At 32.7% G+C, this 25575-nt stretch overlaps 1 protein-coding gene across 2 annotated transcripts; it reads left to right on the top strand.

Annotated features, from left to right (window-relative positions):
• Positions 1-42: 42 nt before the first annotated feature.
• LOC144853606 (uncharacterized) lies at positions 43-24547 on the top strand. 2 transcript variants are annotated; one of them, XM_078711338.1, is made up of 8 exons: positions 43-153; positions 944-1327; positions 1431-3008; positions 3599-3752; positions 12743-12857; positions 18939-19085; positions 21339-21394; positions 23630-24547. In XM_078711338.1, exons 2-8 carry the CDS (start codon positions 955-957, stop codon positions 23697-23699), a joined length of 2493 nt encoding a protein of 830 aa, XP_078567464.1. In that variant the 5' UTR covers positions 43-153; positions 944-954; the 3' UTR covers positions 23700-24547. The 2 variants fall into 2 exon arrangements, with proteins under 2 accessions (XP_078567464.1, XP_078567463.1); XM_078711337.1 differs by lacking the exon at positions 43-153 and adding an exon at positions 639-656.
• The last annotated feature ends 1028 nt before the right edge of the window (positions 24548-25575 follow it).

Here is a 25575-nt window from a genome sequence, read left to right as displayed (position 1 = left end):
TGTGTGTGACGACTTCTCTGTCAATTGGTGGCGCTATGTCAACAAGAACAGAGGGGGCGGTATATTTCAAAATAAAATTGACTTTCTTGTGAAAAAAGCGAAAGAGATCAGTTTTTATTAATTTAATACACAATTTACAATGCATAAATAAAGGTACTAGGCCTAGGCCTATAATAACGATTAGTGTATTACGTTTTAGTAATTTTCATATTCTAAACTTCTTAAATAATCTAGGGCAGCTAGGCCTACCGTAGCTCTCCTCCTAGCCTCTAGCCTAGTCTAGACTAGGCCTAGGCCTACAGGCTAGGAGGAGAGCTAGCCTAGCCTAAGGCTCGGCTAGCTAGAGCCTGGAGTCTAGCTTAGCTAGAGTAGTAGTAGGGCCTGGCTGTGCTTGGTTGATGAGGGCTAAAAACGATCATTTTAGGCCTAGGCTAGACCTTATTTTTCGGAAAATAAATCAGATTTTCATAGTTATTTCTTTAATTGTGTAATAATATTTTATTTTTATAATAATAATATATATTAACTTTTGAAACTATAACTATTGAAAAGAAACGAGCACCGTCGAAAGTTAGCATTTGGCGTTTCATAGAAAATAATGTTTTTCTGCTGCCGGCGGCTCAACTTGTCGGCGGCTCAACTTGGCTAATCCGCTAGTAAGTAGTAGTAGGCCTACTACGAATTGAGGCCCTATCCTATTATGAAGTATCTTAGCCTAGACTAGGCCCTATTATTATATTACTAGGACTAGTCTACTCTAGGCGGCTAGCCTAGCCAGGTAATTTGACTAGCCTACATACACGCAAAGAAATGCAAATTATTTAATAAATGTACCGGTACTATTGTACAATAATTGTTGTATGCTAGGCTACAATAGGCTTGTTTTTATTTTAAAATAATTTATCTAAATTCATCGATTCTATACTGCTTACATTTCTTCTAGTGATTTTACAAATGATGCATGATAATACAGCGGACTCTTTCCTGAGAAGTAATTTCAGTAAAACACTGAAAGATTCTCTACACAGCACTCAAAGTATTTCTGGTCGAGCATCAATACTTACATATGCCAACAGACAGTATCCATCTGCCACCGATGCTCTACATGCCTACATCTCAGATTTTGATAATACGCAGTCATCCAGTCCATACAAACGTACTGTTGAAGATTTACTCTCTCCTAAGTCTGTACTGTTGCAGACTGTTGAACGAAGCCTAGCTACCGGGGTACGTGATACTCGAGCAGAAAGTCACAGACATGCAATTAAGAAACTCATTGAGCAGTCTTATGAAGAATTATTGAGGGCAGATTTGGAACGAGAAAAGGGTAATTATGTTTATGGATCTTATATTCTTACAGTTGCATAAAATTATTCAACAGTAATAGTATATTTTACTCAGAGATTCTAAAACATTTTATATTTTCACAGCAAAACAGCCGATACAGACAATCTCATCAAGTGACCTATCAAGCCTAACACCAGATAGGAGCCTTCAATATCCTAGTCTAACCAGCTTATCTACAGATGTCTTGCTTTCCCAAGCATCACAGAGTGTTCATAACCACAATGTTGGCTTCACAAGTGATGCCCAAAATTATTTAAATTTGTCCCACTCATCTAAAACATTATCACCATTGCAGGAGAGCTACAGAGCGAATGCTATCCAATTAAAATCATTACAGAGTAATGTCGGAAAGAGCTCAGGGATTCTAAAAAAGCGACCTAGTCCCGATAGAAAGAAGAGTCATAGAGAAGTAAGTTTCACTAGAAGTACCGACTCCAGGTATCTTAGAGAATTACAAAATCAAGATGGTTTATTTAAAAGTACAATTAGGACTTCAACGATAAAATCACCTGCATATAGAGAAGCTATGATAAGTGATCCAAACAGAAAAACTTCTTTTGATAGACATTTTAAGACTAGAAGAAAGGCAGATTCAGTTTTATCAGGTGGCAGAACAGTACCAAGTTGGATAGAGGATGTGGATGTGTCGCTTACTCTCGATCCCCACATTAATAGATTTAACAAATCTAACCAAAAGACTAAAATTACTTCCAAAATAATTGATAATAACACCAAGTCAAATGCATCAGAAATTTCAGGACAGAGAAATGTACCTAGCTGGATTGAAGATATTAGTATGTCAGAGGTCCAGAGTACTGGTGAGGGTAGGTCACAAATTGGCAGAGCTCCACCCAGCTGGATCAATGGTATGAATGGCTCTGAAGTAAGCTCTGTCATACCAGCAGCCAGACAGTTGCCATCTTATGATTTGAATGTCACAAAAGGTAGTAATGTTAACACTGATCGGCAGTCAACTAATAGATTATCACAACCAGGGTTAACCTACCAAGATCTAAGAAGCCCTGACAAGGAAAACCATCCACATCCCACTAATCACAATACCACTGGTAGAGCTAAGATGAAAAGCAGTGCAGAAATTAATAGACAGGTTAGAAACTCAATGGCAAGACAAAGTGTAAGAAAAGTCCTGCCATCATCACCAGTATTAAAACAAAGAATCAGCTCAGATATGATGAGTATGACGACAGACGATCTTATCTTAGCGCCCTCTACGGGCAGAGGACTGCCAGAATCAAGAAGTATGGAGGACCTTAGGATAACTCTAAAACAAATGGACACATCACCTACAAGGACGCTTAATAGAGGCACAACAAGAAGTAATAAAACAAGGTTACAGGACACTCAAAGAAGGGCATCAGAAGAAGTTTGGCAGAGGTCAGCAGCAAAGTCAGCAGTACAGATCAATGATCCTGATAGGAGCAGACTATATGTTTCTGACCTTTATTCAAGCCCAAGAAAATATGCTCCTCAAAGTAATTTTGTTGTAGATAAACAAGATTTGTATCCACCACACTTTAAAGGTGCTTCTCTTAAAGCCAACTGGATGTCAAATGATAGACCACCTAGCTCACAAAGATATTCCAAGGTTCCAAGTTGGCGAACAGATACGCATCATACTGGCAGATTCACAAAAACTAGAGGTATGATTGATTTGGGTTTAAAAAATGTTTAGGTTTGACCTACACCATAACCTCATACACGTATAATGGAAATTATTAAATATGAATTCATTTTAGAAAACATAACTACAGCCATAATACTACTCAACATAACTATATAATGATTTTATTGAAAAATTATTACCAAGCCCACTATTAAAAATCATGTTAATGTTGTGAAATAAATTAACTGATTAATAAAACCAATTTCTTTGCAGCAGTAATAGCACACATTTTCAATGACTGATTAATGATTGAATGATTAAATGGCAGCCTCAAATTAAAGATTTGCTGACCTTAAGTCAACTACTGTAGCATCTTAAATGTTTGACCGCCAGAGCCCATTGCATTTTGGATTCACGTTTTTCTTCAAACCCCCTAATTTAAACGGTTATTTTGGAGCACAAATTTAACAAAAATGTAATACAAAAATTATAATTTTCTGAATAAATCGTTTATTTGGCGCTATTCGGCAGAAACAGATCCTTATAAATAAACTTTATGTCAAATAAACTTCTCCAGTACAAGCTTTTTTAATTTAATTTAAAAAAAATCATGTTTAAATTGTAAAGGATCAACTGAAGAATTAGAGCAGAGAGTGATTGATAGAGCTGAGAAACTACTGGGCTCACCTTTGACACATCCTCTACGTAGTTTACAGACACAAAGTCCTAACACTGAAGATATTTTAGATGGTGACAGATCTTGGGAAAAGACTTTACCATAGTAAGTATTATATTTTACTGTGATCCTTGCATTATTATGGCTTACCATATTTTTTTTAACGCCCCATGCCAATCAATCTTTCAACTCATGAAAATACATCAAAATATTCTCCCATTCAATTCACACATTCATTATTGTAGTAGAGTAGAAATAAGGTTTCACCTCAAAAAAATTGCAACAAAAGGTTTTTCAACGGATTTTGGTAGTATTGAGTGTACTAAATAACAGAAAAAAAGTCTCAAGAATTTCGACCACCGGAAAGTGTTTTTTTTCAAGATGGCCGCCAAAATAGATAAAAAGTTAAAATGTCCATACCTCCTAAACTACTTGGTCTATTGATATGATTTTGGTACCAACATACTCAGAACATACATATTTATATTCGCTATAATAGAACATTTTGGCCAAAAATGACCGGAAATACCATTTCTGACAATTTGACCTTTGACCTTGATATGTTGTATCTTGGTAACAACTGACCGTAGGGAAACAAATGATGGCTCAAATTGTTCAGAATGTACATATTTACATTTATTGTAATGAGACATTTTGTCAAAAAATGGTTGGAAGTAAAGGTTATTGACCTTTAACTTTATCTGTGTATAATTTCCATATCTCGGCAACTATGTGTGGTAGAGATTTAAAATTGGGCTCTAAATACTGAGAATATACTTATTTATATTTACTCTAATGAAACAGTTTGACAAAAAATGACCAGAAACGACATGTTTGACCATTGACCTTGATATGCTATATTTCGATAATGACTGACTGAGATACACCATTTATGGCTCAATTTGTTCAGAATATAATTATTTTTTATTTCGTATAATGGTCTAATCTACTTATGAAATAGAGAGCTTTCCTGGGAATCAAATAACTGTAATATTTATAAAGACCTTCAGAATATGAGTTCAAGTTCAAATTGTTCAGAACATACTGTATACAATCTTAATAATAATAGTAAATAAAAAACCGAAAAGTAAACAAAAACAAATATAATAATAACTTTTAAATTTCTAATTATGGTATAGCAGCAATTGATTAGATATTGTGCATGTATTTAGTACGGCATCTTAAACAACTGTTCCAACTTCGTCTTCATCATCGCCATCAATCTCTCTATCTACGTTGTTCCATTCTTCTAGTTGACACACTCCCCAAACTGAAGTACATGCCAATCCATAGCTTCTACAACTGCAACATACATCCAGTAGTTACAATGGATGATTTTATATCCTAAAACAGATTTCAATCTGGTTACATTAATCACTCTAGTAGGCCCCTTTGTCTAATCTGAAGTACATTTCTCGGTTTGTTGTATTTACATGATACAGTAAAAGTACCAGTAAGTCCGTGTCTTCTCCAATCAAAGTTACTGTATTATGTTCAGAGACTTCAACTGTTGCCAGAGCAATGTCAACATCGTTTTTTTTGGTTTTTTTTAAACCATATTTAATGAGGGTGATCCATCCAGCTATTGCTGATCATTAGGGACCCTCAGAGGTTCACAAGACAAACATATACACAAGATGCTCTACGTAAACAAAGTCTTATTACAAGTCTTTGGGAGTGGAGTAATTTGGTCCTTAGAAAAAATCCTGACATGTGACGGGACTTGAACTCAGGACCCTTGGAGTGGTAGCCAAGCATCATAACCATCAAGCCACAACTCCACTCGTTGGCTGCATGTCGTACAGGACATTCTTTTTTCTATAGCTCATATGAAAGCATGTTGATAAATTTGTGTTTGTTCTCATGCTTTGACAGGAATTCTTCTTTCTTTCCATCAAATTCAGTTAGGACAAATCTCTCTAGACGATGTAATGAAATATGAAGTCCGTTTCCACCCTCACTCTTCAAAGCCAAAGACATCTTTAGGAAGGCAAATAAATCAATAAATTGATAGAAAGTAACCTAGAATATGACACTGATGTGTGCCGATAGTTTCACTCAACCGCATCAGAAACTTCAAACTATCGAGGAGTTTGGATTAAAGGCCATGTCTATTCATTTTGGAGCCAAGTCACTGGATTTCCCAAATAGCTACAGATGCAAGCTGTTTAATAAGAAAGTTGCTGAGGGTAAATAATTTATCAAACCTCAACAACTACTACCACCAACCTCATCTGCTACAAAATGTCACAGTCTTAGAGTATACTATCAAATCATGCAATGGATAAAGAAAGATAATACCATGGATGCTACCAAGTCGGGGAAGTTTTTAATAAAACATTTGTGCCAATAATGACGATTGAAACTGCTGCTTCAGAAGAACTTTTGAAAATCATCCATTGTAACTGTACTACTGGATGTAAAACTGTATGTTGCAGTTGTAGATGCTATGGATTGGCATGTACTTCAGTTTGGGGAGTGTGTCAACTAGAAGAATGGAACAACGTAGATAGAGAGATTGATGACGATGATGAAGACGAAGTTAAAAAAGTTGTTTAGGAAGCCGTACTAAATACATGCACAATATCCAATCAACTGCTGCTATACCGTAATTAGAAATTTAAAATTATTATTATATTTGTTTTTGTTTACTTTTCGGGTTTTTTATTCACTATTATTTTTAAGAATGTATACAGTATGTTCTGAACAATTTGAACTTGAACTCATATTCTAAAAGTCTTTATAAATATTACAGTTACCCAGGAAAGCTCTTAATTCCATGGGTAGATTAGACCATTATACGAAATAAAAATAATTATATTCTGAACAAATTGAGCCATAAATAGTATGTCTCAGTCAGTCATTATCGAAATATAGCATATCAAGGTCAATCATCAAAAAATGTCGTTTCTGGTCATTTTTTGTCAAACTGTTTCATTAGAGTAAATATAAATAAGCATATGCTCAGTATTTAGAGCCCAATTTTAAATCTCTACCACACATAGTTGCCGAGATATGGACATTCTACATAGATAAAGGTTAAAGGTCAATAACCTTTACTTCTAACCATTTTTTGACAAAATGTCTCATTACAATAAATGTAAATATGTACATTCTGAACAATTTGAGTCACAATTTGTTTCCCTACGGTCAGTTGTTACCAAGATACAACATATCAAGGTCAAAGGTCAAACATGCAAGAAATAGCATTTCCGGTCATTTTTGGCCAAAATGTTCTATTAGGGCAAATATAAATATGTATGTTCTGAGTATTTTGGTACCAAAATCATATCAATAGACCAAGTAGTTTAGGAGGTATTGACATTTTAACGTTTTATCTATTTTGGCGGCCATCTTGAAAAAAAACCACTTTCCGGTGGTCAAATTTCTTGAGACTTTTTTTCTGTTATTTAGTACACCCAATACTACCAAAATCCGTTGAAAAACCTTTTGTTGCAATTTTTTTGAGGTTGGCCCCTTTTTTTCATTAGTTCTACTCTACTATTGTACGAATACGAATAAAACGTTATTGAGATTATATTACAAATATAAAAACATTTAAAGACATTTTACAGATCCATATAAAAATATCCAAAAAGAAAAATAACAATAAAAAAACACACACATCCAAAGTTTTTGAGACATTTCTGTAAACTTAAAACATATTTAGATTGGCATAAACAATATTCAATTAGTCGATTTAAACATTGGCATTTACAGAAGGTACAAAAGTCGCAAAAAGAGCAGAGACTACCATTTTTTGGAAAAGTCTGATTAATAATTAAGGTGAAAAATTAGTTTTAAACTCAAAGAATACCGACCTCGTGGTAATTGCCATAAAGGTGACACATGAGAGGTGATCGGCCTGAGCTGAAGAAATATAAGTGAGTTATACAAGAATCTATACAGACGAATCCTATTTACTTGTTTTGATACCCATTTGGTTCATGACTGCATGACAAATTATTTAGTAATATAGAGGGCAGTAATACCTTTATGTCGCGATGGGTCTTTAAGCTTTACAACATAAATGCTGATAGAAACGTCAATACAGTTGATGACCCTGCATAAAATATCCAGGAGAGTTTAATGTCAATATTTTATGATTGATGCATTTCTTGGTTAAACAGTTTTAACAATAGAAATGCACAATCACTGTGCATATATGTAAATGTGGTCCTCTTCTAAATTTAAGTTCATTATTTTACAAAGCGCCATACTATATTTATTGAGACAAGCGGTCTTTAAATGTCTGTGTGTGTTTGGTTTAGAGATAATAAAATAAAATAATAAAATCTGAAGAAGATGATGGGATGTAATAAAAGGACAAACAAATGAAAATCATATTTGCACAAAAAAATTCTTTTTAATGTAAATTTTGTTTTTATGTTTGATCTTCTAGAAGAGAGGCATAACAATTTTGAAATCATGATGGGATGGGCCTACTTTTTGGTATAATGAAACCACTTGATAATTGTTACATTTTTGTCCTTCATATAATTTATTTCTAGACACCTAGATACTGTATACAAGTAATGAATGAATGCGCGATCCCGCTTGGGATAGGTTTCAAGATCAAGAATAGTTAGCGATTTTATATTTTTTCCAGTTGTGTTGAATTGACCAGATTCAACGATTTTACAGGAAAAGGGGGTATAAATCAATGTTTAAAATTGTTAAAACTGACCAATCAAATGGTTCACAAATTACGTCGTCATAGTTTGTGAAAAATATGTACAAGCTGACAATTCTTAAATTTTTACAAGCGACGCTGTTTTTCACCTTTTTTGTACACTAATGTTTGTCTTTAGCGTAAGCCTAGATAAAGATATATCTAGGCTGGGTTGAAGCATCAAAACCTGTAACTTTTTCAATGTTCACGCGGACCTGGCTGCACATGGTCGGCCTTGGTTTTGCAACACTTCATGTCCGCGTGTCCCAGCAACCCTCAAGAGAACCAAGAAACTATGAACGATCACGTAAAAATGTGCAAATATTAGCGATCCGGCTCGATCATCGTTATTGTTATTTATTATCACAACTCACTGTAACGTTACGTCGACTGGAGAAAGGTTTTAATAGCCAATCAACCAGGCAGCCGACTTATTGCAACATTTAGTCCGGTGGCAGGAGGGGGGAATCACCACCCGAAAGGGGAAAAATTGCCATCCAACTTTTCTAGACCAGAATTTTCCGTAGATTACGAATATGGAAGGTAATCGATCAGGATAGGAAGCGTTTTCGAGATATAAGGGGTCAAAGTTCAAAATTGACCAATTACAACAATGTATATGTATTATAACAAATTTATTGAAGCACAATTTGGTCTTTTATTACATTTTTATAATTATAAGTGTCTATTCAATCACCTTATGAAAAAAAATCCTTTGTAATTAAGGGTCAAATGTCAATATTGACCAATCATGAGAACGTACAGTACCTATAAACCAAATAAAAACTTATATTTAAAGACCCCTACCCTGCAATTTTGGACGTTTTTTGGAAAATAATACATATATATCACTTTAAAAACATTAAACCATGTCATTCCTTGTCTTAAATGTACGTTTTATGGTAAATTATGATAAAAAGTGAGAAACAATGCACTACCTAAGTAGCTCGCGGCGATCGACCTCTCGCGGACGGTCTTAGGCCTAGCCTAGCTAGGCTTAGTTTTGTAGGCCTAGCTGGTAAACATCGGTAACGTACGAACATCGTACGCTAGCTATATACCTAGCCTGACGTTGTATAGTTGCTGCATTAATTGTCTTTCTATTTTTGCCAGACTCCGTTGATACAAATTGGGGAAAACCCGGTATTTTCGCTGAAAAGTTAGGAGTCTTCCATTTGTTTTGGCCTCACGATCGATCGAAAAGTGGGCGAATTACAGGTGAAAAACAAAAATATCAATCCGCGCGCAATGCATTTTGGGATTTATAGCGGGCCGCTATAATTATTAGAATCGACTTATTTTTCACATTTTTAACCGTTTAAAGACGAAAAAAGTTATCGCAATAGGACCATATAGTATTATTTTTACATTAAATATAGTTTGTGATCTTAAATTAGATCTAAAAAACGTAGGGAAGGGGGCTTTAATAAAAATTGGATGTTTTCTCACCCTGTTAATCAATCATACGCAATGTAAAAGAGCGAATACATCATTTCATCAGTTGACCTAAGGTCAATTTCATCAGTTGACATAAGGTCAAAGGTCAACATTTTACTACACGTATTAGTTAACAAATAAATGCAAAGTTGTCCAAACTATGATATTGATGGTTTTACAAGTAATCAAATTATTTGATTAGTAAAGTTATGTTATTTCATTATAATTTTGATTAATATAATTATAATACTGTATTTAATCAAATCAGACTTTGATCAGGATAGGAAGCGAATAGGAAGAGATAAGGGGTCAAAGTTCAAAATTGACCAATTATAACAATGTATTATATACATATGTATTATAACCAATTTATTGAAGTTCAATTTGGTCTTTTAATACATTTGTATGGTTATAGGTATCTATTCAGTCGCCTTATAAAACAAATACTTTTCAATTAAAGGTCAAATGTCAATATTGACCAATCACACAATTTGCATATAAACCCAAATAAAAACTAACATTTAAGACAAAATGTTATGTTTTATCACTCTGTTAAGACATCTATCAATCATACACAATCAAAAGAGCACATTTATCATTACACAAGTTGACATAGGTCAAAGGTCAACATTTGAACAAGTGATATACTAAATAATGCAAAGTTATTCAAACTATGAGATCGATGTTCATAAATGTAATCACGTTATTTGATCAGTGAAGTTATGGTATTTTTATATTTTTTCTAGTGCGCATTATTTTAAATGTATTAATATAATACTGTAAAATAAATAATAAAATTAAAATTATTAATATTATTATTAATATTATGACGGTTAAAATGTTATGATGTTAAAATGTTACGCTGACCTTCAATGATTTGCCACTATACAGTTGCATTTATTAGGGCTACAATATTCGTTTTTGGAAAATAAAACTACTATTCATCAGAACCAGAGAATACCAATTCGTACAGGATAGGGCATAGGCAGATCCAGGTGGCCAAACTCAATCCATAATTCACTACACAGACAGACCACAATTTTTATATAGCCACAGATAGTTTGGCCCATACAGGAAAGAGCCATACAGGAAAGAGTTTCCTGTACAAAAAAGATTCTAAAATAACCCATATGGATTTGCCCGAATGAACCCTCTAAGGACCCTTTTGGGATCTCTATGTGGTGTGCTACATAAGGCCCTGTATTAGAAATTAATATGGGGTAAATAGTTCATAGATGAACTATGGAATAAAACTAAAATGTTCACCCTCAATCTTTAAATAACATTTATGGATTTGCCCAAATGAACCCAAGGGCCGATCCTTCATGGACCTTTCGGGGTTCTCTATGTGGGTCTACAAGAGACCCTATATTGGAAATACTGTATGTGGGGTGAAAATGTGGGTTCAAATTAACCCAAGGGCCGGTCGTTCTCCATGGATGGATATGAAGCCCCATAATGGAAATATAAGGGTTGACACTGTGAGTTCATATAGACAGGCACTTGGAATAAAGCTGCCTGTGCACTCTCGATCCTTAAGGAACCGATTTGGATTTTGCCTAAAATGAAACAAAAGCAGGTCATCTATTTAGACCCTTCTGTGTTTCTCTACTGTATGTTCAGTTCTACATTTGGCCCCTGTATCGGATCAATGCATTTGGCTACATAAGTTACTGTGTTAGAAATATATCGGGTAACTAAAACTGTATTAAGCCATGGGAAAAGCCTGTCTGTGCACCCTCAATCCTTTTAAAAGGAACCCATATGGATTTGCCAAAATGAACCAAGGGTAACTTCTGAATTCTCTATGAACCGTACATTCCGTTTATTGGAGATACATGGATACCTGATTGAAATTGCTCAAATGTTTCTGAAAGACATTGTACTGTATAGTAGTAGTATTCCCCTTCCAAACCTCTTTGCATTAAATCCGCACGATAGGCTCTTATGTACAGGATTTCAAAGCAATAATCACACTTGTATTTTTCAAGCAGTATAATCTATTAGATTGAATAAAAATATCTATTATAAACAATTTGCCGTTAGAAATCTCTATGCCATGTCGTTATTTAGATGAGAAAAACAGGTCAAAGGTTAAAATTACAGAAAAATAGTGTTTCAGTCACTTTTTGAAAAAAATGTTGCATTATGGCAAGTATAAACATATATATTGTGAACAATTTGATACCAAAATTGGCTCCTTACGACAAATATTTATTAATTTATGTTTTTATAACCTTATTCAATTATGTCAAAGGTTAATAACCACACTTCCGGTCATTTTCAAGCAATATCATCTGTTACACTGAATATAAATGTATATCTTGGGAACAATTTCCTCCTACTTTTAATTCTCTCCGACCTGCCGTTACTTAGATATAGCAAAAAGAGGTCAAAGGTCAAAATTGCTAAAAATGGGGTTTCCGGTCAATTTTACAAAGAAAGTTCTGTTAGAGCTAATATAAACATATACATTGTGAACAATTTGACACCAAAATCATCTCACTAGGTCCAGAATTTCTAGAGATATAGCATGTTTTTGTATTGGTCAATTTTGAACTTTGACCCCTTATATCTCGAAAACGCTTCTTATCCTGATCGATTACCTTCCATATTCGTAATCTACGGAAAATTCTTGTCTAGAAAAGTTGGATGGCAATTTGTCCCCTTTCGGGTGGTGATATCCCCCCTCCTGCCACCGGACTAATTAGGCCTAATATTATTAATACATTTTTTTTTACAATGTATCTGTAACACTTTGTGATCAGCCTTCTTATTTCATTGTACCTTATCTGTATTTTAGTTATCTTTGATATTTTTTGTTTGTTCTTTTGGGCTTGCCAATCATAAGCTTTTGCATATTTTGTTTCTTCTGCCCTCTTTTATTATTGGACCCCACTTCCTTGCTGTTGAAATTACTTACAATTGCCATATGGTACACATGAATTGTTTACTGTTAATGTTGTTGAATTATTACTTTGTATAGCAAGCCACTTCGACCTGTGTATACTGGACATGATGATGATGATGATGATGATGAGCACAGACGAACACAGCTTATTGATAGATTCCTAGAGGACTGCCTTAACTCAAATAGCACAGTGAGTAATTTGGAATTAACAATTGTTATGTTGTTTTATTAGCTGATTTTGTGTTTTAGATCTTGTCCTACCAGGGAAAAGTAAAACTACACTGTAATTTCCTAGACTAAAAAACATATCTTGGGCCAAAATGCGAATAAAAAAAAAATATAGGGCATTATACTCATGCATCTATATTTCTAATAAAATTTAGAGCTGTTAAAACTAAAAACATTTCATGTCACTCTGTCTTGTCGACAAACAAATGTTTATTTGAGCTTTTGATGTGCTGTAAAATTTTTACATGATTGTGTTGCATTTCAACATCTTCATGGAAACAGGTTTTTTACATACAGTTTTGATGTCGATTGAGATCAGAAGCCGATTTTAAATTGGTGATTTTTCGTTTTGGTACTACAGTACACCAGATATCAAGACTTTTTTATTTTCATCCTCATATTGTTAGTTCAACCTACTCCATATTCAACATTCAAATAGCCATTGTTACTACATATTTTGGGTGGTTTCATGATTTTATCTCCTTCTCAGCATGGTATCTATTTGTAGAGTTGAACTTCATCTTCATACCATGTTTTTGGTTGGTACCAGATAAGTTTGAGCTGATCCCTTAGCATCTCCTTAGTGGGTAGTGTCCTAGTAATTAGAGGTTCTTATTGCCTGGAGGTGTGTCCTGCTGAGTGTAAACAGTTGCACAAGATCAATGAATTTGACCTGAGATGAGCAACATGTCAAACCAACTCATTACCTCATCTATTGTATATATTTATCTGGACACAGTTTGTACTGCTGTAGTACTACAGTCTAGTGTATTCTGCTTTGGTACTAATTACTGTACAAAACTTGTTGAATGAATTTCCATAATCATAACTTTAAATGAATTCCTATAAAATCAGGATAATAGTAACTACAACGTTGCTGTGAATATGTAATTGATTTTCCCCTTTTATTACAAATAAAATTAAGCCTTGTGTCGGCTCGAACCCATGACTTCCATAACACTAGCCTGTCGCTCACCAAGCTTGCCCTGATGGATGGTGTTACAATCAAGCTTAAGGATGTGTATAAAAGGTACAATTGTAGGGTAAAATTTGAAAAAAATGTTGACCAATTACATTACCATAACTTAACGCTATAGTACAGTCTTTTGAAATCAAACAATTTTGGCCTGTTTCTGCTGAAAACCCAAATTTTAAGAAATCAGTTTTATTAATTTGTTACAATAAAGATCATGTTACTCAATTTTTTTTTGGTTGTCGAATGACATCATTATTGTCCACAAAATCAAGTGTTTGCATGAGTGTGTCAAAAAATATTGCACAACGAAAACCATTTAAAACTGGTTTTTACGATTGAGACTGTAATCAATTTGGGTTTTTAAACCATTGTTTTTCTATTGCTACCAAAACAAAATGTGTTTTTTTAACTGGTTTTTCTTACCAGCACAAACAGGCCTTACTATATTGTACTGTATAGATTCCTGTTTATACTGTTAAAAAGCTAATGTACTGTATACTTTAATCAATAATTATTAATAAATCTTTTTTATTTTGGAATTGAAAGAATAACATATAATGCTATTATCTTCCTTAACTCCAAAACATTACATCATTGTTATTCAACAGTGAATGTCAAGTTTAAGAATGATGTCTCCTCAAGGCTTGCTAGCTTTTTTTTTCATGCTTCAGTGTCTCCCTTGATCTTGAAAGATAAGCACTAATTACTTTGGAATGTGTCATGAAGGCTTTTATCTTGGTAATACCACACTGTATGAATCAACAGCATCTTCCTTTTAATTGTTTTTTTTCTTTTTTGTTCATTTCGACTGATCACCTTATATTTTAATAACTTACATATTTCATCAATGCTGTACTATTTGGTAGTTGTGTGCTTGACTTGACATACAAATGTTTTTATCTACACGAAGTAGGTAATTGAACCGTGCCATTAAAAAGGCTACTATTAATTAATTGTTTCGGAAAGTGCTGCAAAATTAATCTTTTTAGCTTACTGAGTTTTTAATTTCCCAAGTAAATGAAAATACACATTACACATAACTTATGTAGGCCAGTTTATATTGATATTGTTTAATGTTGCATTCACTTTTTGTTATTTCGCTGTCAGTAAAAGTCTCTATACTAATATGAAAAGTACACTTAGGAAAAAGGACAAACGTGGGCCCTCTTCTGGTGGGTTAGAGACCCTCAATTAACACCCACTTGTATGTTATGACTGTTGTTTTTACCTTTAATGTACTTAAAGTAGCTAGTTGTTACACTTCCCATAACCTTGCCATTGAATTGAAAGTTATTTAGCAGAAAGATAAAACCAAGAGTACAGAAAGGTCATTGACCTGATGTTGGCATTGCCATACACCTTGAAATTTTCCACCTTGAATAAATGTTTGTCAAAATGTTGATACAATTGTATTTCAAGGTATGCAGTTCATTTAATTTCATTTAATATTTATATTAACTACATTCTATAACATTTGGTCAAAATATGATAACTTCATCAGACTCTATCATAACTTTGCATTATGACTATATCACTTCTTTTTACAATTCTTATCCCCAAAATCCTGGATCTTTCATTGCAAACTAAAGTAAATGATCACTGATAATAAATCTTACTCTTATGTTTATATTCTCTATATTTATTTATTAAAACACAATTTACACTAGAGAATGTAATACCATAATATTTTTTTAACAATTGTGTCAGATCAAACATGAATTTGACCCTAATTTGTAACCCCATGGGCTTTCCAGAATGCAGAAAATGGGTAGAGGTCAGGTTTAGGCCACTGGGCAATTTGACCTATTTACTGTAGTACAGTAGTACTGTAAGGACAGATGAAAATTGCAAAATTGGCATTTTTAGAAAAGTTTTAGAAATATCATGTAATTAAATGGAAGACTGTATGGTTTTGCAGTATGAGAATAAGTATATGTTTTATTTTATTCTAAAAAAAAAACAGCAGCAGAAAAAAATCCAGCACTTACAGCTTGGTTTTAACAGAAGTACAACAACTCAGAAACAGACAGAGGAAGATTGGAATTAAAAATGTCGATATGGGGATGGGCCTGGAACTATAAATTATTATAAGATAAACTTAATCTAGTAATGTAACCATTTAAAAGTACTATGACTCTACTAAAGGGAACACAGAGGAGATTGTTGATAAAGATGAGTAATAATGAGTTTATAAAAATAATCAATAAAATATTAATGTAATATCTTATTTCATTGATATTAAAATTCTGGTCTACTTTTTTGATCCTCGTAACTTTAACGATCGACAATAAAAATTTCTGGAAATCAAAATATTCATGGGTATTTCAAAACTAGAGACCCAAGATTTGAGACCTGAGACCTAATACGAAAAGGGAGACAATAGGAAACAGGAGACCCTGTTTACGGACATGAATACCCTAAAATATAAAATGGGAAAGCCCAAGAGTGTGCAGTAAGTACAGTACATGATGCAACAGGTTTCTTTAGGTTTGCCATTGTTTTGCAGGATGATGACATAATGTGATAAGATGTCTATACTGAAGAGAACGAAAGAGACAGGCATTTCGTAATAAAGGGCTTATAAAATTAGTCTAATTTTTCTCATTGTACAGTATTTTCATATTGCAGGGTGGGTCTCCCATTTCATTTTCTGGTTTTTGGTCTCTAGTTTTGACACACTCATGTAATCATCTTCAGCATGGCACCTCCGTTGAATCCAATCTTGTGAATCCAAAAAATAAAAGTAATTATTCATATTTTAATATGGTGATTTTTTAAGCAATTCTTGATTTTATGCATTTATTTACACTACTGTACATCTTAAACATTGTTAGCAAAAAGTGTATTATGTTTTTTTCTCGCCGCTCCTTTTAAGTTATATTCTAGACAATGGAATCATTAGAAAACAATTACCATCAGGTAGCTTATTGTTTACTAACAGCAGAAAAAATGGAAACTTGGACTGGGAATACTCAAACCCCAAAGCACATCCCAGATAAGAGAGTTTGTAAGACCTGTCCATAAAAGATCATGGGCCATTTATCAGTGAATAATGGTCATTTTCCTTTTCTACATGGTAAATAGTTTTCGTGAATGGTGTGTGTATCCTGGTGTGTATAGATGAAGAATTGCTTGATTATTAGTGAATACAATACAGTACATTTGTCTGCAGCTGTACTGTATCCTACACTGTGTTTACTAGGCCTATTGATAAATCATTATTCTTAAATTATAGATAGATAATTAAATAGAATGTTAATTTTTTTTAAAAACATCATTTGATGATGAAAAAACAATATGTTATGCCAACAAGTGGAGCTACGTTTTTTGTAAGAAATATTTCTTGTTTAAAGATGTATTGTCCCTTGAAACACAAAAAAATGAAGGTCAAAATATTCTAAATTTAAATTGGCCATATCAAAGTAATATTAAAGTTATTCACTTTAAGTCGAAAATTCGAGCCAAAAACAACAAGTATACGTAATTAACAGGTAAATTAGTTTGATTACATTTCGTCTGGAAAATCGTCGCGAGCGAAAGTAAACAAAGATTTCAAACCACGAGTACGCATTATGCATATGCTAATTAAAATTGTTTACAACTCGTCACGGTTGAGAAGGTATTTTAACACAGATCGCGAGGAAGTTTTATGAGTATGCATACAGAGTAGCCAAACAAGCACGTTTCATCATGGGATATGTTTTGATCGAAAACTTTGACTGGAAGTCAAAGTTATTTTTTTAACAAAAAAACGTCTGTATTTCAGTTAAATGATTTTTTTTTGGACAAATATTTGGTGATAGTTAATAACTATTATGATACTTTAAAATGACCCACCTTTTTTCGAAATCTTTTATTTTTTATTTTTTTGGAATTAGTCAAAGGGACAATACATCTTTAAATATTGAATCATATTACTAAACCTAATACCTGCATGTATCTGATGTATCTTGTTTGTGAGCACAATGGCAATACAATGCTAATGTCTCTTGAGAGCTCTCTCCCTTGCACTTACTACTACTGTACTAGGTATTTTTAGATACTAAAATTAGTGTCTGTCTTAACAGCAATCATATTTTGTCAGAACATTAAGCAAAGGCCTTGAACTGTAACAACATAAACCATTTCAAAAGTGCCTTTTAAAATTCCCTAATATTCAATTTGAGAGGTAATTTAAAAAAAATGTTGAAAATTTTAAGCGCGCGTACGCATGCATTACATGCGCTACGCACATAATTGTACTGCCATATGATGATTTATGCCCTGAAATTTATGAGTACCAAATTTTATTTAATTGTGATTCATGGTTGTGAAGATATGATTACAAACGTGATTTCGTTACATCGTGCGTACACCGCGTAATTTTTTATTGCGCACCGTGAAAACATAACCACATCGATTCCTGGCCATAAGGAATATACTGTGAAAAATTGACTTAGCTAGATTAAACTGATATCAAGATAAGGTCAGAAAGCTATAAAACGCATAGTGATACCGGACCGACAGACAGACCGACCGACATAGTGAACTATAGTCCACGCGACTAAAAATGCAGTCAAAGAAAAAGCTAAATTAGTACAATTATATTTCATGACAGTGTGTATGTACATAAAATATTATCTGTTGAAGTACTGTACATAAGAAACATTAATCAGTTTTATACAAGTGAATAGTTAGAAACAGATTTGTTATGATGAGAATGCAATGTTTTCTCCCAATATAGAAATCAAGTCCGGCAAATTAAGCAGTTATTGTATTGTTATACAATGACTATTAAATACGAAAGTCAAATAACATTGTACTTTATTTATCCAATTGACAAAATATAGTCTTCGATTGCTCATGGTCTATGTTGTTAATGGCTTCAAGCCATAACTACCACTTACTACTAGATATGGGTTTATTTTATGTATAATTTTCTTACACCATTTTATATACTGGTTGGAGTCAATTTAGTCTGGCAAATGGAGAACACTGATTAAAGAAAATATAGAACATTTATTTTTAACTAAAAAAAAAATTGAACTTAAACTCAACTTGTTAAAATGTTATACTTTTTACTTACAGAGTCCCCGATTGACATCTGGTGACCAACCAGGTACTGTAGAAGCCCTCAAGAACATGCTCTTTACCATACAATCTGTTGCCGTGGCAAATGATTTAACAGAGGATGATGACACGAGAACAGTAGAAGATGAGGATTTCACACCAAGGGTAAGTTAAAACATATTTGCCCCTGCGTTGCCTCATAATATAATTTGATATTTTACCCATTCTTAATTGTAATGTTACGAATAAAACAGTGTGTTTTTGTATAGTTAATCTGTATACAGAATGAGAATTTTGTGAATTTCTTTTTTCTTCAATATTGTTTCGTCTGCCTATGATATGCACGATTTGCGCAATTTGAAATTAAGAGCAAAATATATTGTTAAGAACAAACAGTTTTAACACTACACCCCTCATAAACCTACTGTTTTGTAAAAGCTAACAAAAGATGTACATAAGAAAATAAATATTGATGGTAGTGTTCATTCTTTTCAAAAGAAAAATGATGTCTAGATTATAGCCAGAATTCTACTACTATTCATTTTATCCATTACACAGTAAAATAAAAATCACATTTGTTTTGTGTACATTTTAAAGCTCTATCTACACTATCAAACTAGTTTGACAAAAAAAGTGTGATGTATCAATTATTTTACCATTTCAAATTCATAAAGGATAGATAACAAATGCTGGTATGGATGACCATAAGATGGATGATGTGCCCAAATATGGTAATGATATGATGTCATCGTGTCCATATATGGACATATCACATTTTTTGGTAACATAAAGGTTGCTATATTATTTGATATATTATTTTTTGGCTGGGTTTGTCTTCTAAAATTGTCTTAATTGTACATGGTAGTTATTTCTAACTAAATGTTTGTTTCTCATACAGATTACAGTATATAGTTTTGCTGTTTGATACAGTACATATCAAATTTTGTTCAGAGTAGATTTTAGCAATGGTGTTCTGTGTACACTGGGTCAAAGTTTGGCTAAAGTCTAATATAAAACATAGACTAGGTCATCTGTTTGTTTTATTGATTTAAGTTATAAGTAAAGATGAAAACATGCTTTGGCCACCTGCTGGTATAAATGTGTTCATATCTTGACTGCATGTTCATGGGGGAATTAGCATAGACAGGAGAAATTTTGGTAATATTATCAACTTTGTTAAAGAAATTAAAAACAAAAATATGTATTAATTAATTACATACTAAGTATAAAGACCCTTAACCTTGTTCAAATATTCTGTAATAAAAAAGTGCGGAGAGGCCTTTTAGGAATGTTTATTAACTCCTTTGAACCGGAACTACTATTTGAATATTAACATTTATCAATGTGTTCTGTAATTGTTCCAATATGCAACATATTTTCCACGCAATACTGCACATAGATGCTTCTTGATACTGGTAAACAGATTTGTTTTACTAAAAAGAACAATAAGAACATGGCAATCTAACAACAGGAAACTGAGGTCACCTTGCCAAGATAAGAACTTTGATCTTATGTCTGGCTGCAACAATACCAACAGTGCTGTACTATGTACATATTCTCTGAGCTGCGCTGATGTCTGATAAGGGGCATGGAAATGATCATGTTGCAGCCACAGATAAACCCTTCGATCTCTGGAGCTCAGCATCCTGTTGTTAGATTGCCTTGGTAAGAGTATGTTAGTACACACAACTTAAAACATATAAATTGTGAAATCTGATAATATCATCAATGTGAATAAAATTTGTAATGTAATACATTAATTTTTTCCAAATGTTCGCTAATTACTTTCCATCATTTATTTAAATACTGAAAATGCTAAAGATTATTATGATCTTGTGACTTTTCTCTCGCAATTTCTCCATAATAATTTATGTCCACAGTGGTTGGTTTTACATTTAAAAATTTAATAATTTAAAAAAAATATATATTTCCTATATTAATAATATTCAGCATTTTGGTTGTTGTTGTTGTTGGTCAAGAAAAAATGAAATATAAGATGTTTTTCTTAATATCTTTCTAAATGCTAAAAAAAAAAATAAATAAATACAATAAATGTACTTATATATAAATATTTTGGATAGTACATCCATATACAAAACATACAAAAAAAAATATTCACCAGGAAATTAACAATAACATCTTCCACAAAAACAACCTAAAATATCATTTTCCACTAACGCTGATGCAGGTTGGATTGGGGAAGTATATTGACTATTAAAACTATTTCAACTGTCATGAATTCTGTTCTTAAAACTATGATTCCTCCAATATTCATAATGAGAGAAAGTTATTATATTAGATTATTTAATAATTACTTTGTATCTTTTATTACCGTAGTTTATTATATTAACAGTAATACTTTTGTTTAGTGGATTTTATTCATGAATTACTGACATTAATTAACGATTCTCTCAACAGGCTGAATCAGAAGACACTATTGAAACTGAAGAGGAGGGAAGCAAATCATTAAAAAGGTACCACAGTAGCCATGTTCATGTTTTACAGGATATTTTGTCCTGTTTCTGCTGCAAAAATATAACCGGTTACTAACCGTGTGAATAAATTAACCAGAGAGACCAGAAACAGGGCAAATTTTCAATAACCGCCAGCCTGTAAATAACTATTAAAAACACGCAATCAATTCGGTGTTATAACGCCATTTAACCGGTTATTGCTATGCATGTAACTTTTATCTGCAACGCAAGTAACGTTTATTTGATTGACCGCCAGTGCCCATTGCATTTTGGGTACTGCTAACGAATTCCGTCAACGACCACTCACTGATTTAAACAGTTATTTAAAAAATGCAACATTAAAGATGTATTGTCCCCCTGAAAAATTAATTCTTAAACAATTTAAAGACACTAGGCCTACATTTTTTTACCTAATTTAAGGTCACACACTACATTTTATGTAAACATAAATACTATATGGACCTATTGCGATATTTTGTTTCGTCTTTAAACAGTTAAAGATAAGTTGATTCTAATAATTTTAGCGGCCCGCTATAAATCCCAACATGCACCGCGCATGGATTGATATTTTCATATTTTGATGTAATGCACCCACTTCGTAACTAAGCAAAAATACCAGGTCTTCCCCAACGGATTCTGTCCAAGAAGGAATCACAATTTAGCAACGAGACAATGCAGGCTACTGTAGGCCTATAGCTAGTGTATGTTGCTGCTCTTTTGCAGCTAGGCCTACAAAACTAAGCCTAACTAAGCTAGGCCTAGAAACGTCTACGAGAGAACTTTCGATGCGAGCTCTTAGGTAGAGCATTGTTTTTCTCTTTTTATCATAATTAACCATTTAAGACAAGAGATGACCTGGTTTAATGTTTTTAAAGTTATGTATACCGCAAATCTTCTAATTTTAACCTTGAGTTATTATTCTTTGATTGTTTTATAGGGTGGATTATTACTATTAGAAGGGGGTCACTATTAGAGTATTGGGTTACTATTGCTAATCTTAAATTAGGCAACTGAAAATAGTAACCCACCCCAACCTTTCTGGTCTGCAACTCATAGCAAAATAATAAAATAGTACCCTACAATCGAATAAACAAATTTGTTTGAACTCGAACTTTATTTTATAAACTCAAAAACACCCAATCCTCCCCACTCCCAAGATCAACATGCATTATCTCCTTTTTTTCAAAATACGGCTGTCATAAACGACCAGTCTTCATAATATCATTTTGTCAATAGCTTTTGTGACTCTAACAGTAACCCCCATGGGTTACTATTAGAGTAGTGGGTTATTATTATAGATTGACTTATAAGGTGGGTTACTATTAGAAGGGGGGTTACTTTTAGAGTGTGGGTTACTATTAGAAGATTTACAGTACGCACTATTTTAACAAAACATAACAAACTGCAGGTCTAGTGTCTTTAATAGCCAAATTTAATTTTAAAAAAGTGCAATTACCTGGTTGAATTTAACCATTTATTTTGTCTTTTTGTAAGAGAAATCATCTTTTTTTTATTAACTTTATTAAAACAAAATAGCCTCAAAGTCTGATTTAAATAATCTTTATTTTTCTTTTTTTGGGGGACAATACATCTAATATTAAAATTTCTGTAAAGTACTAAAATATGATAATATCATAACATGGACAGTGCAAAGAGTAGTGAAATATTAAAAATATAGTTTTAAAAGTATTTTTTCTCTAGTAGAAACATGTCTTTGATAGCACACACCTGCTACACTGTGTTGGCAGCTGATCTATTTTACACCAGTTTTATGCAAAGCAAAACCAGCAAAACACATGTTTAGCTGTTCTAAACTGGTGTTAAAACTAGGCCACCTTCTTTCATCCTCTATAAAATCTAATGTCAACAAACTTTCTATAACTTGTCCCTATTAGCTTAGATGCTATAAACACCCTAGACCTTTTAGAATCATTTAATTTGCACTTTATACACAATTTGGTGAGTTGTAGAAGTAAAACAAACATGTGTTTTTTAAAATAAAAATTTGGTTACGACATGGTCTTAAAACCAGTTTCGAAGGAAAAAAAATACCAGTAAAGATACACTTGACTTTGAATTTAAACTTATACATAGGTGAACCTTTTAGATCATTTAATTTGCACTTTATACACAATTTGATTAGTAGGTCTAGTAGAATAATTTAGTGAACCGATAACCCTATAACAATAGTATTGTGTCTTTACTTTATGTATGTATATTGATGTTTTCTTCTAGAGCAATGGAACATCTATCAAGATTGAAGTATCTAGTGCAGTCTGATAGTGAACAGCAAGACACAGATTGAGACAACAAATGAACAATAACTGCATTCAAATACCTGAAGCCAATGTTCTATAATTGTTTCATGTCTGTCTACACTATCAAACTAGTTTGACAGAAAAAGTGTGATGTGCCCAAATATGGTAGTGATTTGAAGTCATCATGTCCATGAGCACATCACACTTTTTTGTCACATAAAGTTTGATAGTGTAGACAGAGCTTAAGAATTTATCTGTGAATGTGATTCTAAATTGTGTTCAATCTTTTCACATAAAGCTATGAAATCACTCACCTTGGTCACCCAATTTGAATTTACCTCATTTTTCAGTTCTGCTTTGGCTTGGAATTTATAGTTATTAGCAGTAGCCTATGTGTGGACATGTGCCAGGTCATAAACATTGGGGATGGGAGTTCTTTTTTAAGAATATGGACTGTTATTATTATATCACATTTTCATCACCCTTTTGTATGAAAGATAACATCTTTAAATTACAGTAATATCTGTATATAGTGAAACTTTATGTGGATGAAACTTGCAACCTATAATCAGTTTCCTTTGAAATAAAAGAATATTATTTTAGTGATTGTACATATATTGCCTAAATCTAGAAACAAAAATTTTCTATAGACATTGATTGGAATTTCATTTAGTACTGTACTATAAAAGATTATTACTTGCCTTTAGTCGATTGAACTCTGGCACACATGAGATAGAGGTATAATAATAGATGTTTGCTGAAAATGCATGAATTTACAGTTTGTTTGAATTGGTCTAAATTGTACAGCAGTATTGTTTATTGTGGTGCTATTTTGAAACATTGTACTATGCATACTACTATTTATACAGCAAACGAATAAATTATCAGATTTATACTTTTATTTGTATAGTATTTTTATGATCTTTAGTTTTTAATTCAAATACAGTGACAGGATCATCGACTTACACTGCAGCAGATATAATAATGTACACACATATATAAAATCTATGGACCGTAATTGCGTCACCTACATTCATTATTTTCTATTTTTTTTATAATGAAGTTCATTTTAACCCATTCTTTATAAGGCCAGCGTTTATACTACAGACGATAAATAGATAAATACCGTATTTATTCGAATAAACGCCCCGCTTTGAAAAATAATAATAATGCCCCGGGGCCTTTATTTATTTCCTCGAATAAATGCCCCTCCACATACATGCATGTACAGTTACACAATATTTCTATTTGTAGTAGAATTCATTGATTGACATGATCTACAATTTACCAAGCATTTTGATACAATTTTTACTGTATTTTATCACTTCTCGATATTAATTGTGTTGTATTTTTTTTTTCAAATCTATAGGGTATTTATATGATTATACATGTTATCATATTAGACCCCCAAAAAATAAATATATAATAAACGCCCCCTAAAAACCCTCCTAAACAATAAACACGAATAATATATACGGTATACATTTTGTACTACAGAAAAAGTGTCCTAGGATAACCATTCATACTGTATTCGATGAAAATAATACACAAGTTTGATCAAATTACGTCATGTTCTTATTGATCATGACGTAATTTGATAGTATTAGGTAGGCGAGTAGGTAGTATCAGGGAAGAGTTAAATTCACTCTTAATTTAACTCTTCCCTGGTAGTATCATAGTTTTCTTACTTTTCATGACGTCATTTGATTGGGTTTTAGAAAATATTATTTTCACCGAAGACAGCTTGAATGGTTATCATCCCTATAGTTCTAAGATTTATTTTTGTAGAAAAAAAGTTTATATATTTATCGTCGTTTATTAGTATAGTGTAAACAGGTATTTTAATCTTCAATTATTGTAGATCATGGACAATTTGTCCATGTTAGATTTATTATTCCATGTTATATTAAAAGAACACTATCG

Source organism: Antedon bifida, chromosome 10, assembly GCF_963402885.1.
Source record: "Antedon bifida chromosome 10, ecAntBifi1.1, whole genome shotgun sequence".
Classification (NCBI taxonomy): Eukaryota; Metazoa; Echinodermata; class Crinoidea; order Comatulida; family Antedonidae; genus Antedon; species Antedon bifida.
Note: the sequence above shows the minus strand (reverse complement) of the source record. Positions and strands in the feature narration are given on the sequence as shown.

Bases quoted from the DNA above. Each gene is read 5' to 3' on its own strand.
- LOC144853606 (XM_078711337.1), top strand. The intron at 3,009-3,598 runs GTATGATTGATT...TAAATTGTAAAG, and splicing joins CAGATTCACAAAAACTAGAG to GATCAACTGAAGAATTAGAG. The intron at 3,753-12,742 runs GTAAGTATTATA...TACTTTGTATAG, and splicing joins TGGGAAAAGACTTTACCATA to CAAGCCACTTCGACCTGTGT.